The 15,964-nt window shown below is 43.0% G+C and overlaps 1 protein-coding gene across 2 annotated transcripts in view; it reads right to left on the minus strand.

The window, feature by feature from the left end:
* The window catches only part of ACOT12 (acyl-CoA thioesterase 12), a 480,317-nt gene that overhangs the window by 31,145 nt on the left and 433,208 nt on the right, over positions 1 to 15,964 (minus strand). For both annotated transcript variants that reach the window (XM_078677332.1, XM_078677331.1), the window contains exon 13: positions 15,616 to 15,744. In XM_078677332.1, the coding sequence (XP_078533458.1) occupies positions 15,616 to 15,744 (129 nt within the window). The remainder of the gene's footprint in view (positions 1 to 15,615; positions 15,745 to 15,964) is intronic.

The raw sequence follows: 15,964 nt of genomic DNA on the forward strand, positions 1-15,964 counted from the left end.
TTTGTTAATGATCTAATTGTTAATTAATTATTAATTGTTAATGAAATATTATTAAATGGTATATTTAATAATTTTTTTAATTACATATATTTTGCTCATCATGTTTTTAATAATTATGTATTGGTATTTGTAAATGGTTTTTGATCTATTTAATTGTTAATATTTTTATTATTTAAAATACAACATTTATTCATAAGTATGTTATTTTTACCCCTACGCTATCCAACATTTTCCCTACTGTTGCACTCTCTGGAGTGGGAATAGTAATTTTTACCCCTACGCTATTCAACACTTTCCCAACTGTTGCACTCTCTGGAGTGGGAATAGTATTTATTACCCCTACGCTATCCAACACTTTCTCTACTGTTGCACTCTCTGGAGTTGGAATAGTAATTAGTACCCCTACGCTATCCAACACTTTCCCTACTGTTGCACTCTCTGGAGTGGGAATAGTAATTTTTACCCCTACGCTATCCAACACTTTCCCTACTGTTGAACTCTCTGGAATGGGAATAGTAATGTTTACCCCTACGCTATCCAACACTTTCACTTCTGTTGCGCTCTTTGGAGTTGGAATAGTCATTGTTACCCCTATGCTATCCAACACTTTCCCTACTGTTGCACTCTCTGGAGTGGGAATAATAATTTTTACCTCTACGCTATCCAACACTTTCCCTACTGTTGCACTCTCTGGACTGGGAATAGTAATTGTTACCCCTACGCTATCCAACACTTTCCCTACTGTTGCACTCTCTGGAGTGGGAATAGTAATTTTTACCCCTACGCTATCCAACACTTTCCCAACTGTTGCCCTCTCTGGAGTGGGAATAGTATTTATTACCCCTACGCTATCCAAAACTTTCTCTACTGTTGCACTCTCTGGAGTTAGAATAGTAATTATTACCCCTACGCTATCCAACACTTTCCCTACTGTTGCACTCTCTGGACTGGGAATAGTAATTGTTACCCCTACGCTATCCAACACTTTCTCTACTGTTGCACTCTCTGGAGTTGGAATAGTAATTATTACCCCTACGCTATCCAACACTTTCCCTACTGTTGCACTCTCTGGAGTGGGAATAGTAATGTTTACCCCTACGCTATCCAACACTTTCACTTCTGTTGCACTCTCTGGAGTGGGAATAGTAATTTTTACCCCTACGCTATCCAACACTTTCCCTACTGTAGCACTCTATTGAGTGGGAATAGTAATTATTACCCCTACGCTATCCAAAATTTACTTAATTTTTTTATTAGTTTTACATTGTTATTAATTGTTGTTTATATTATTATTTTATGTATATAAATGTATTTGTAATTTATTATATTTTCATTGATTTATAAGTTATTAAAATAATTATTTTAGAGTTAATATTAATTAAGAATATACTATGTATTATATATATTTTTTTTATTACATTATTTATTAATTGTAAATATTATAATATATATTTTTAACTATGTTTATTATATTTATAAGTATTATTTTGTTAATATTACATTTCTTTTCAATAAAAAAACGATATTTTCTAAAAAACGATATCTTTGACATCGATATATTTTTTTCGATATTTTTGTACTTACCTTGTTAGAGATAGGATCCCTATATTATTGTCATCGATATTTTTGTTGCGATATTTTGGTACCTCGATATTTTTGAAGTCGATATTTTGTCATAGATCCCCTAGCAACATGTGCATTGTATCCTAGTTATGCTGAACATTCCAATGCTATTGGAAAGTAAGCAGAACTGGAACTGCTGTTGCCTGAAGAGGAGTCTTCAGGGGTTGTTCTCCTGTACTTAATACACCTTCTTCAATTTCTGTCCTTGTGCGTTGCACTTCTTGGTAAGAAATAGTGAGTCAAAGAAAAACACTGGCGTTGCTTAACACTGTAGTTGTGTTTTAAACAATTCACAATGTTGCAGATTAATATTGCTCCATGCAGTTGCCCTTCACTGCTGAGCACATTAATTCAAACACTGCCGAGTACATCCACTATATTCAAACGCTGCTGGGTATATCCATGCCGGTGCCATTCACTGCTGAGCACTTTATTCAGACGCTGCCCAACACAGCTGCGTGCAACAATTCAAACACAACACGGCTCCAAACTGCTGCTTACGTCTCCTGGGCACTAAACGTTGTTGGACGCAGGGCACTTCAATAAGTCAGAATGCTAGCCAAAACAGTCAATGCGTATCCAATCAAACCAATTTGTGGCATCAAGTCACAATACACAGTACCTTAATGTTCCTTTGTCACAGAAACAGCCAGGTCAACAGGTACAGCAAGTAAACAGGCAGCACTGCGAGGTAGACTAATCCAACACAGGCGATTTGAGCCCAGGGGTTGACTTGGAGTAGGGAAAAAAAATGGTTCTAGTAGATTTATTCTCCTCTCCTTCTTCACAGGCCTCTCATCCCACCCTCGTCGCCATTTTTAAGTAGAGGTACACGCAGGAGTTACATTGAAGAAGGTTTATTAAGTACAGGAGAACAACCCCTGAGGAGGCGGTTAAGTTTAATTTCACAAGCATTGAGTTTATTCCACAAGCACTGTTGTAAAGTGGGTATCATAAGCAATATCAGAACTTTTTACAGCTGTTCATGCCACAAGCATTAACAGGACTTACTACAGTTTAAAAAAAAAAAAAGTAATTCAAGGTCATTACTTCAAGAATGGACAACGCTTAGTCCATGTCAGCTTGGACAATGTTAATTCATCTTGTGCTTTTAGTAAATAAAACCATTTTTTTTGCAAGTGGCACATTTGTGTTTAAAGCAGCTCCACAGCAAGGAGGTATCATCTTTATACTCAAGTGTCAACGATGACTGCTTCGTTTATTTAATTTTATTATTTTAGTGTACGTCATCTATTTTTAACCTTCTCTTGTGTGATCTGTTCAGTATTATTTATTTCATTTCTATTCTGTAAGGGTTAACTGGTCTTAGTATATCACCAGCTGTCATACCATAACATGGATATGTCAACCATCTTAGCTCCACCTAAGTTCTTGCAAAATCCTGGGGAACCTACATGTCCTTGGGAAGATGGGCTGGAGTCCTTTGAAACTTACCTTGAGGCAATAGGTGGAGAAGATTTTGTAGCTTCTCGCAAGGTCGCTTTATTGAAGCATAATTTAGGGATTGAAGGTAGGAAAGTACTTAAAACCTTACCTATACCGTCTACCATTTCCACCAACAGTGAGAGTGGAGAAGGAGATGCTGTTGATGACACTTGTGTAGTCAATGTAAATAAATACTTAGTAATCATTGAGGCGTTAAAAGAGAATTTTGGGAAAAAACTCAGCATAGTTGTCGAAAAGACACCATTTTTTTTCCAGAGCTTAACAACCAAGTGAATCTGTTGAGCAATATATTTCTGTACTTAGGACCCTTGCATATACTTGTAGGTTTAAGCATTTACACAAAGAAATAATTAGAGACCAGTTTATCAACAGAACTAATAATGTTAAAATTCAAGAAAGATTATTAGAATTAAAGGACCCTTTGTTACGCAGAACAATAGAAATTCCCGGACGCATAGAAAACATGTCTAGGTATGTCAAAGAGTTAAAATCAGACCAGGTTTCAGATAAGAGTAGTAAAGATGATTCTACCAAGGTTTGTGCTGTAGAGAAAAGTAGTGCTAAAAAAAGTGATAAAACTGTGATAAATTAGTCCAAACATAGTCGCATGTGTTTCAGATATGGCAGTACCAGACATTCTGCTGATTATGACAACTGTTTTGCGCTTAAAGAAAAATTTCACAAATGCAAGAGAATAGGTCATTATGCACGCATGTGTAAAGCCAGTACTTCCAACAGTTGGAAATCATCTGTTCATGCTGTAACTGAACACTATGATGACAGCTCATCTGATGAAGTAGAAATTCTAGTGATTGGTGTTGACTCTATCAATGAGATTCAGGAAGGTTATATTTCTCCTAAATGTACATAAGGATTAAATGGTGCTAAGGTTGCTGTTTGGGCTGATTCGTGCTCACCCTATACTAAAATCAGCAAGGATATCTGGGAAAAGATTGGAAAATTTGAATTGAGTACCCCTGATGTACATCCTGTAGGGTATTGTGGCGTTAAGTTACCACTGTTAGGTTATTTCATGTGTAAATTGTCACATAAGACAAAAGAAGTCACATGCAAGGTCTATGTTGTAGAAAAGGGCGGATCATTACTGGGCTGGTGTGAGCAGAAAACTTTGGGAATAGTGTTAGGCCCCAACCACAATCAACAGGTTTTAGTAACTGAAAATGTCAAGTGGAGTGTCAAGTTTCCTCAACTTTTCAGACAAGAGATTGGTTGTTTGAATACATTTGAACATCGATCGTATTAAAGAACAATTATGTACTGTGTGTACATAAAGCTAGAAACTTACCTTTTGCTCTTAAGGAACAATTAAAAAAAGAGCTGCAAAGACTTTGTGAAGCACAGGTAGTTGAACCAATCGAATCTTCAGAATGGCTAAGTCCTATTGTTTTGGCATGCAAATCGGACAGGAATTTGCGCATGTGCATAGACTTGAGAGACCTTAACCGAAACATTTTAGTTGACCGTTTTCCACTTCCGCATATCAATGAAATGGTTTCCTCAGTGATTTATGATACATTGTTCTCCTTAATTGATTTATCCAGTGCTTACTATCAAATTCGTTTACATCCTTCATCAAAGCATCTTACCTCTTTTATCACTCCAGAAGGTGCCTTTCGCTTTGTGCGAATGCCGTTTGGACTGGCATCCGCTTCTGCAGTATTCCAGAGAGTAATGTGCAAAATTCTCAAGGGGCTATCCAAAGTCAAGGTTTTTCAAGATGATGTTCTCGTGTGGTTCAAACCGTGAGGAACATGATAAGTTCTTAGATGTTACTTTGAACAAGCTGGTCTGATGGTAGGTATGCACAAATGCAAGTTCGGTGTGGAACAAATGGATTATCTAGGGCACACTTTATCTAAAGAGGGTGTTAAACCCCCCAAAAATTGTTGAATGCCATTTCTGATGCACCTGCTCCTAAAGACAAAGAACAACTATGGTCTTTCCTGGGATTAGCAGAATTTTATTCCAAATTTGTTCAACATTTTGCCGATAAAGTGCATTGTTTAAGGGTATTAATGAAGAAAGGCAATACGTTTGTGTGGTGTGTAGAATGTAAAAATGCATTTGATGACATTGAGAAACAGATTGCAAAGGCTGTTGCCCTCAAACCATGTAATCCAAGTGATCAAGCCCTAATAACAGTTGATGCCAGTGCCTATGGCCTAGGCGCTGTTCTTATGCAGAAGCATTTAGGGCATGAACGAGTCTTTGCTTTTGCCTCACGTACTTTGAAGGGAGCTGAACCTACATATTCTGTAATAGAGAAAGAGGCTTTAGCCTGCTGGTGGGGAGTTAACCATTTCAAAGCATTTTGAAGTCAGGTCAGACCACAAACCCTTAATAGATCTATTCACCACCAAGTTTGCAGGCAAAGCTACCCCTAGAATTGCGTAGTGGTTGTTCAGACTTTAAGGTTATGATTTTACACAGACGCACCTGATTCTGAACCGGGTCTTTCACTCAGCCTCCGAAGCCGCAACTGCGAGTGCAGCACGGAGCCGCTGCCGCTACTGCCCCCGCTGTGTCTCCAACGCCCGTGCCGACCCCCAGAGGATCTCTGCTAACCCGCAGACCCACGGGGCAGAGAGAACAGGAGGCGCGGTGCGGTGGCCAAGAGGTTGGCAACAGCACCCCCAACGGACGAGAAACTGCTGCTCAGCACCCAGACAGCACAAGCTGCACCGCGAAGTGGGGAAGCGGAGTAGCCGGACGCGTGATACAGGTTACCGCCAGTCCTAACTGCTTCCAGAACGAACTAAGATCCCGCTTTCAGAATGAACTCCTCCTACTTGGAAGTGGTCTGAGAGGCGGCAACACATCAGTAGTGGAGCTGCGAGACGCGGGCCGCGAGTACTATCAAAACGCGTCCGGGGGGCCATTCCCTAACAACACAGGAGCCGCGGGGGCTTTTCGGGCAGAAATGGGGGATTACTGATACTGCCCCAGCTCACCTTTTGCAGCAGGCATCGCCCAGGTAGGAGATCAACAGTGCCAAGGGACTCCGTAGATATAAGCAATATACATATATCCAACAAGAGATTTTGCTAGAGGGGTTGCTGACTCCGGGTATCATAGCAGCTTATACAGGCTTTACAGAGGCCTTGTACCGGCACTTGAACTCTTGCATTCCCTTGCCAAGTGTTTCTTAAGGTTGCAAATATAAAGACACAGTCTACTCAACATTAACACGTACCCCGCTTCCAGACTCGGGCATCAATGTGCCGACTTAATGCATTCTTGGTGCTTAGTCTCGGTTGGTGTTTGCTGAGCTAGTCTTTCAAATCAAGCACAACTGATACACATTAACCAGGGGGTCCATAAGTACTGAATAGCACCAAATAGATTCCTCCAGAGCCCATGATGCCGGCACTTAAAGATGACGCTCAAAAAGACACAGCTAGGTATGGAGGTGGAGGTGGAGGTTGACCCCGCAGGTCCTGCACAAAGAAGGATAACAAGGAGTATAACTACCCAACAATCTCAGGAACCAATCAACGATAACATCCTCCCCCAAGGACTCATCACTCACTTCTTTCAGGCCTCCAATGGTCCAACAGTTTTGGACGAGGGGCAAGTGGAGACAGAGACCGTCTCCAAACTATCAGGAACCCCAAAGACCAACAAGGGTCAGAGGGGCACTATTCCTGTGAGCCTGCTACCACACAGAAAACTGGGAGTCCTGAGACCAGCCCCAAGCCCACTGCCAGGGCGTAAAGCCCAATATGAACCACAGCTGATATCCATCGGTGGCCCATAGAGGAGGAGGATGATGAGCATAAGGAGGTGGTCGCGGCTAATCCCTCAATGAGCACATGCAAGGGAACGAACCCAACAGCGACACCCTGGGTAAATCAGAAGACAACTTCCCCTGGAATAGATGCCTTGACTACCTCATTCCTGCAAAAATTAGAACAGTCCATCAAACGAACATTGGATGCAACACCAATAAATCCTGGAAGAACCGCTGACCTGAGAATGCTCCAAATAGAGGGTTGGAGCTCGATGGGCCTAGCAGATCAGCAGGATGCAACGGAAGAGGCTACTCTCAAAGAGTTAAATCTGTCAGCAATAAGAGAAGTACAGGACACAATGGCTAGGGCGTTGCTATGGCAGTCTACAAAGATGGAAGTACAAATTGATTTACTGCAGTCAATGGCTCAGCACCTGGTGCGCCAAGACGACAAGCTGGTAAAACTAGAGGTGTCAGTTGAAGTCCATAATGCCAACGCAGCATACACTAGCTCCTGTGCCGCCATTATAGAAAAATGGTCAGGGTTATCAAAAGTATTAAAGGACATGCTGGCATTTGCCAAGGGACAGAAGGATATGTTCCCTTTAGAACAAACAATCCCAAAGACATCAGCTGTGAAGACGGCGCCATCAGAAATTACCAACTATTTCCCAGCAGACAGCCGCGTACCCAAGGAGCCACCAGCAGGGCCAAGCTACAAGAACATCACAGAAGCACAAGGGAATGGGGACTCAGAGGCCCTACCACTTGACACAACTATCGACGTTTCACATGGCGTTGCTTCTCCGGCGGAGAAGGTGGATGGAGTAGTGGCAGGGGCAGAAGCACCGCTGTCAAGGAGGGCGAAGAAAAAGCTGAAGAAACAACTGAAGAAATCTAAAGCCAAAAGAAGACTAATATTACCAGCAATACCAACTTCTGGCAGCACAGAGAACAAAAACAGCTCAAAGCCACTTTTCCCCATTTTTAACTTCAAACAGGTAACCATGGCCAAGATGACAAGGGACGAACTCTCTGTGTCAGGGGAGGACCAAAGTCAACAGAAAACCCATTGGGAGGGCCCACAAATAGTTAGGTAAACTTTAGCGAGGACCCATGATGAGGAAGTTCAGCAGAGCACATTACAGGAGGAAGCATGCACGCAATCCAGTGCCTCTAGCTCCCCAGGCTGGGATCACCAACACAGGACTGCAAAATATCCTAAAACAAATCAGGACGAGGCGCAAGAAGAACAAATAGAGGCAGAACCGCCAAGCGGGGCGACAGGCAGACATCAGCCAGGAGACATCCATAAAAACCCACTAAATCTGAATTTCCAGAGGTACACCACCTGGGGAGAAGGGCAATCACTGGGCACCTGCAAGCATAATAATCAACCTGCAATACATGAGGTGATGCTTACTCCCAGATATACAGCCAAAGGCTCTTACGACATTCTAAACAGGTCTAACATTGTCCGCCTCTTTGGCCACATTGAATCCTTGGCACAGATCACCTCAGATAAGATAGAGTGGGTAAAGTTTAGAAGTCAGGAGAGGGATACCCATGGTGACTCCACTCTGGTCGGATTCTTACAACAGCAGGCCCAACATGCTGTCCTCAAGGAAGCGTCACATCTCGCAGAATGGGGTATTGTAGTTACCGTCCTCAGTGTGCCAAAATATCCACACGTCCTTACGCCCAATTATGATCAGCAAGAATCTACATCAGTCCTCAAAGGTACAATGATCAAAAGCCTAGGTGGGGGTGCGAAAACAGGGAGGCCAAGAACCCCGTTAAAAATCAATATCTCGCACAGAGACACGCAGGGAAGAGTGCAGCCACTCCAGCAAATGCAGGCCCATACGGAGGATATATGGCAACAGGGTCCCTAATCAAATATACATCAATGAAAACAGAGGATGTTCAAACTTAATTAGTGGCCAAGATCGTAAGCTAACCCTCATCTCATGGAACATTGTTGGGTTAAGTAACATTTTTAGAGAGAAGGCCATACTAGATTATCTCGCAAAGGGGGACGCATTGTGCTTTCAGGAGACCTGGGCCAAGTCAACTACCCCAATTGGCGGCTTCTATGAACATTACATACCAGCTACCAAAAGGACCATCTTTGGACGCCCGTCTGGGGGCTTATCCATTTTTTTAAGTCACGCCTGCAAATTTAAAATCAAAGAAATAAAAGTAGAGTCATCTGACCTTCAAGCCATTACAATAGAGGGGCAGAAAACGGGACAACAGCCCCCTCCTCTGTTATTAATCAATTGTTACATTAACCCAACTAAACATCAAACGCATCAGGCCATGGACCCCTCACCAGCATTCTGGAATACATACTCATTAGATTTGAGCATCATAACGTGATAATTGCGGGAGACTTCAACACAAGAGGTCTGGGTCAGACCCCTGTCGCACCCCATGGGAAGAAGTCGGGTCCATTGATTTCACTTCTTACAAACTTTAACTTACAATCCACTCATGGGACAAAAAAAAATCAGCCGCCCCTCATGGATCCCTAAACCGACCTTCAGGAATGTCTCCACCATTGACTATATTTTCATCACTGGAGGGCAGGCCCACAAACTATGTGACTTCACTGTGGACGACAGAGACGAAAGCGACCACAGGCCTCTCTGCGCCTCCTTCAACCTGGCGCGGGAACAGGTGGAGGCCCAGGAAATAATTGGAGTAACCACAGGCGATGAACATCATCTAGTCCTCAAAAGAATGAAACGGACGGCCAACCTCAGTCACAGCCTGTCGGATTATGTAGCCAAAAGGGAGGCGGAACTAAAGACACAAGATATAAAGAACATCACACATTTTTGGGAGATACTGACAATAGATTTACAGAAGAACTTGGGTAACACCAACCAATCAAGAAGCAGCCAACACTTACATCAATCCTGGTCAGAACGTCGAAAACCGTGGAGCGTGACACAAAGCAAACAAGTCCTTAATAAGGCAATCAAGGCAAAAAAGAAAGGTATCTACTTGTCACAGATGCCCTCCATCCCTGCCTTGCGAGCCACTTATAAGAAGAAAGTCTGGGAGTTGAAAAGACAGCGGACAGAAAAGAACTGGCTTAAAGTGTTCTCCCTAAATAAAGAAAAAGACAATAGCAAGCTATGGCGATACATCAACAGCCTGAGCTCTGGAAGCCAGCGCAAGGAAAACAGTATTGCAGGCAACGTGTGGGAACAGTATGTGAAGAGTCTGTACACCTGTGGAGCAAATAAGATGGGCTCTCTCAGCTCAGAGTGGTCGCAGGTGGCAGCTGTAACTATTAAAACTCAGAGCGCGCCGAAAGATATTGCAGTGCCCAGTCAGCCCGTCACTTATACAGTGGAGGAGACGGTAAGGTACATTAGGGCAACAAGAACAGATGGGGCCCCTGGCCCAAATGGTATTCCCGCCCAAGTCTTTAAAACCGCCCCTGCCTTTTTTGCATCCATGCTTACCCCGCTATACAATTATTCATTCTCCACAGCAATTTCACCAACATCCTGGAAAGGCTCGGTCTTATTTCCAATACATAAGAAGGGAGACCACTCAAACCCGGCTAATTACAGGCTCATAGCCCTTCTTGATATAGAAGCCAAGGTATATGCCCGCCTATTACTAAGGGACCTAGAGGCCTGGGTGGACAAGAACGGCATTCTCCCGCCTTTTCATACTGGTTTTTGGGCCAATAGCTCCACCATGGTCAATATCATAGCGCTCTCCTACCTCTCGAAGCAAGCCGTATTGAGGAACAAGCTGCCCCTGTTTTGCTGCTTCATAGACTACTCCACGGCCTTCGACCGAGTCAATCGAAGATGGTTATGGGCCAAACTCAAATCTTGGGGTATTCCTCAAACCCTGCTAAAAGCTATAAAAGCCCTCTATGAGGAGACATGGGTCCAGGTCAAATTAAGTCCAACAATCGTAACACCAAGAATTGAAACTGATACCGGACTAAAGCAGGGTTGTGTTTTGGCCCCACTACGTTTCAACTTGTACACTGCAGACATGGGGCAAGCCCTGAAAGACGCCAACCTAGTACCTCCAAGATTGGGGAAATCGTCCCTGTGAACTCTCCAGTATGCGGATGATACAGTGGTCATGGACCACACCAGGGTGGGGCACCAAAGAGCATTAAATAGTCTTGCAATATACAACAAGGAAAATAGCCTCCGGATCAATGAGAGCAAGACCAAGATAGTAATCTTTGGTAAATACCCCCACAAAAAACAAGCAACATGGTCCTTGGGTGAGCACCGAATCAGGACAGCCACATCCTACAATTATCTGGGGGTATGGGTGTCGGAGAGGGCCACTGCAGTCAAACACATAAAGGAGTTAACACCGAGAATGAACAAAATAATCCTGTTTTACAGACGTCTAAGCCATCGCCTAGTTAGTCCATCTATAGAACCCATGCTGACTGTACTTAGGGCAAAACTGATTCCCGCCATCATGTATGGTCACTTAGCCTTCCCAGGAGCACTTGTGAAAGTCATCAATGCGGCCCAGATGAAAGCTTACAAGACTGTGCTACAAGCTCCAAGACAAGCAAGTAATACCAGGCTAAGGCTTGAAATAGGTTTGAAGCGCCCGGAGTTGGTACTACAGGGGGACCTAATAAAATATTACATCAGAGTACTGAAAGCCCCTGAAAACAATCTCAAATATTTTCTAAAATTTATTTTCAGAGTAGCGGGCTCCCCATGGCACTCCAAGTTGGAACAAGCAATAGACCTATTGAAAATCGAGGGAAAGAGCATGCCCCTTCAGGAAATTCCTTATTCTGCCTGGGCCCAAGCTGTAAAGCGCCAAGTACAGACCATCTCGTTTGAACTGGATCGCTCATCACTCCGGTACAACTCCCTCACATTGGCCCTGGACAAGACATATACTCCTGGCAAAGTTCAACCATATTTGCAAGATCCACTTTCAGCTCAAGCAAGAAAGAAAATTCTGTACTTGCGCCTCCTGGCCCTCAAGATTTTGGATTTTAAACCAAAATGGGCACGAACTGACAGCACCATGTCCTGCCGGTTCTAGAACTACCACAGAGAATCTTGGCTAAACCTTTTATGCTGCTGTTCAAAGCTGGCCAGCGATCGTCATCGTTTGCTGCACCCGGCCCTAAGGGACTTGGGCTTCAGAACCTGCAGAGAGGCCTCGGACTGGTGCTTCTCAGAAACCACAACTTGTTTACTTGCCAGAGTTGGCAAGTTTATCCATCAAATTAGAATTGCACTTGATTTCCATCAAAGGGCCACAGAACTCAGGGGTCCTGTCATTCTGCAATGAAAATGATCTGATGCCCTAACCCTGTTTGTCGTCACCTAATTCAGGGGTTTCTTGCAAGGCCACTGGAAACAGAAATCAAACTTGGGCCCAGGCAGGGGGCTCGTTAAGAATGTATCTTAATGTCAATTAGTATTATGGAGAGAACAACCCTGTTGGACTCTAATATAACCATTGATCCTTAGAGGTACAAAGATGCGAAACGGTGCTAACCCAATATGCTATGTTAAAGCTGAACATTGGGTTTTTACTGGGGGAAGGGTACTTGGGAGGGGGGTGTTGTTTATGTGTTTTATACTCTAAAGATTTTAAGTAATCGCACAGTTAATAATAAAGTTACATGCTCCACTAAGTTATGTTCCTGGCATCCGCAATATCAATGCAGATGTTCTATCTAGGTTACCTTTACAATGAATGGATGATGAGGATGAAGTGTACAACGAATTTGTAGTTGCAGATATTTCTGTAGCGTGCAGTGGTGCCATATATGCTGAAGAGTGGAAATCTGCTGTTGTGGAGGACAAGTTTCTTATGGAGGTTTTGAGTGAACTATCGTCCTCATCATTGTCTAATGCCATGTTAAAGAGGAAATTTGCCAAATTTTGGACGGTTTGGTCTGAGCTTTCAGCATATGATGGGGTATTACGGAGAGGTGATCGCTTAGTGGTACCCAAGGAGTTACAGACCAGATTGTTGACATTATTACATGAAGGGCATAATGGAATGTCAGCAATGAAAAGAAGGGCCAGAATGACCTTTTGGTGGCCTGGTATGGACAAGCAAGTTGAGGAAAGCATCTGTTGATGCATTGACTGTATGTGTAGAGACAAGTCGCATCGGGTTGAGAAATCCACCATTGCTCCCACTGAATTTCCTAACAGACCGTGGGAGAGAATAGCTATGGATATTTGTGGTCCTTTTTCTGCCAAGGGTATTTCCAACAAATTTGCCATTGTCATGATCGATTATTATTCTAAATGGCCTGAAGTAGCGTTTTCCAAGGAAGACAAAGCTGCTAATGTGATTGAATTCTGTGACAAGGTTTTCCGTAGAGAGAGTTGCCCAAGTTCCTTGGTGACCTACAATGGTCCCCAATTTGTGGCTGAAGAGTTTAAAAATTATTTATCTAAAATGGGAGTGGCACATCACACCACTGCTGTACATAATCCCAGAGAGAATGGTCTTGTTGAGAGATTTAACAGAGTTCTGAAGGAGAGTGTGCAGTTAAATGAGAGCAGTGGTTGTGATTGTAAGGAAGCTGTAAAAGAAATGCTGTGGAGTTACCGCATTTACACCGCATTTTGTTACATTAGAAACTCCATTCATGCTTTTGAAGGGCAGACAGGCAAGTACAAAGGTATCTCCTGCTTGGATGCTCAAGGGACACAATCGTGTATTGGACAAGGCAAAGTTATAGGAAAGAGTCCACGAACATCAAACTAAGTATACAAGCAGGCATAATGATAAAATAAGGAAGGGTTGAAGAACCTTCAGAGTGGGTGATTGGGTCAGAACTAACAGTCTGGGCACTCAGAAAACATCTAAATGGTCTATATCCAAAGGAATCACTAAAGTGGTTTACAATAATGTGTGGTTGTCTGATGGAAAGAAATGGAATGTGTCCAGAGTTACTTTATGTAATGATCTGGAGTGAGAACTGTGGGAAAAGAAAATTTGCAGTGATCCCAGGAAGGCTAAAGTTGATGATGAGTCAACTATCAAGCAAAGTGATTTACCAATCAACAAGTCAGTGGATGTGCCAACTAACAATTCCAATCCCAATGGTAGGTTTGGGGTTGAACCTCGCTTGAGAAGGAGGCCTATCTGGCACAATGATTATTTATGCAAATGATCAATTGTTGTTCTTTGCATCTATAGAATCTGTTCATTATTCAACTATCTTATAAAGTTCATTAGCTTGTGTTATGCTCTTATGGTCCATTTCCAGTCATATTTATTGTTTGCTTACTGTTGGTATTGTATTAGTAATGGAGATGTGTTGTATCCTAGCAACATGTGTATTGTATCCTAGTGATGCTGAACATTCCAATGCTTTTGGAAAGTAAGCAGAACTGGAACTACTGTTGCCTGAAGAGGAGTCTTCAGGGGTTGTTCTCCTGTACTTAATAAATCTTCTTCAATTTAAATCCTGCGTGTACCTCTACTTAAAACTTACTGTTTCCCCCCAAGGTTTTCTCAGGTATGGACCCATCCCTTACCCCCAAAACACCCTTTTGAAGGAGGTCAGGCTCTTTGCTCGCTCACTTCAGTCCAATTGGAAGAAGTATTGACAGCTCACCACTTTCAAAGTTCACCAGCCGCCACAGGAAGACAGGACAAAGCATGTAGAGCCTGCAAGCATTGCACTGGACTGCGGAAGCCTGTCTAGACAGGTCTTGCACTCACCGGAGTATGTCTCCTTGAGACAGCTCTCTGGCAGCTGGAAGCTCTAAGGGAAGGCTGAGAAGCACTAACCTGCTAGGTTGGTGATTCTCGAGAGGTGGTGGGTGATGTGGTCTTTGGTCTCACATTCTCTTGCACCTTGCAGGTGAAAAGCTCCTATTTTTTTACTGACATAGCGTGCCAGAACCAAGCTCCAGTCCACAAATTGGTTAATTCAAATATAAAGAACGTCACATGTATGCCACTCAGTCTTGAAGATACTAGGATCTTACAAAGCGCCTTCTCTGACCTCTTATTTGGGCAGTATACTCTTGTAGTACTCTATCCTTGAAGGTAACAAGTTGAATTTAATGTCTAATACTTTTTCTTGTCAAAGGCCCTTCCTTGCATGCTAATTCTTTGAGGTTTAAGATGGTTCCATTCTTGACTCTCACTAGTCTCAGAAACAGGAAGTGGCCTGTTTTTTTCTTCCTAAAACATCATGGCTACCAGCACAGTCCCTGTCCCATGCTTGTTTCTCAACACATCCTGACGGCATTAGTTTCTGTTGGCGATTTCTTGCTTCTTCCCAGCTCATACTTTCTGTATCACTTCACTGCAGCCCCACGTCACTTTCACTGTCACAGACCCACATGTCCAGCAAAGGAGATGCCGGCAACAGTGCTTACCCCCACTCTATAGCACCAAGAGTAATCACTGTCCTCCTCAAGCGAGGACTACTCGTAAAATACACAAGGTAGCCGCGGTCATCCATTACAGGTGTGGGCTCAGATCAATGGAGAGCAGCTTTCAGAAATCAGTGTTAGCTCGACACAATACTGAATATTGCTGTGGTATCTCCAGAGGCCACTTTATTCCAGTGAAAACATTTCAAGGTCATACAAAATAAAGGCGTGCTTGCTTTCTTTGGGTCAGAAAGAGGTGGAGCTGTGGCAATCAGAGCTGCATGGCACGGCTTGATCAGCAAATCAGTAGATGTTCTCACTAGTGTGGTTCTGCCAAATACGAATTCCTGGGCCCAATGTCAGAGGCATACGGATGTTCAAGCGTCAACTCACCCTTCTTTGTCCGGATGTCTATGGGACAGAAGCACCACGAAATCTCGAACCTTGTCTTCATGCACCGCTGGGCAGGTGTAGTGATAAATCTTATCATCTTCACTGATGGGGTCTATGGCCTCGCATGTTCTACAAAATCAATATAGATACATATATAAATGTGTATATATATATATAGAGAGAGAAAGAAAAAGAATAACGGATGTCCAACCATACACAGTGCAAATGAAAAACAAAAAGTTTTGATTCCATGGTTCCAGTAACTAAAAGGGAATCCTGCATGTGCTATATATGCTATACACAGCTGTGTATAAGAATAAGGCATACACATTGTTAGGTCCTGGAACCA

The sequence above is a fragment of the Lissotriton helveticus genome, chromosome 2_1, assembly GCF_964261635.1.
Source record: "Lissotriton helveticus chromosome 2_1, aLisHel1.1, whole genome shotgun sequence".
Taxonomy (NCBI): domain Eukaryota; kingdom Metazoa; phylum Chordata; class Amphibia; order Caudata; family Salamandridae; genus Lissotriton; species Lissotriton helveticus.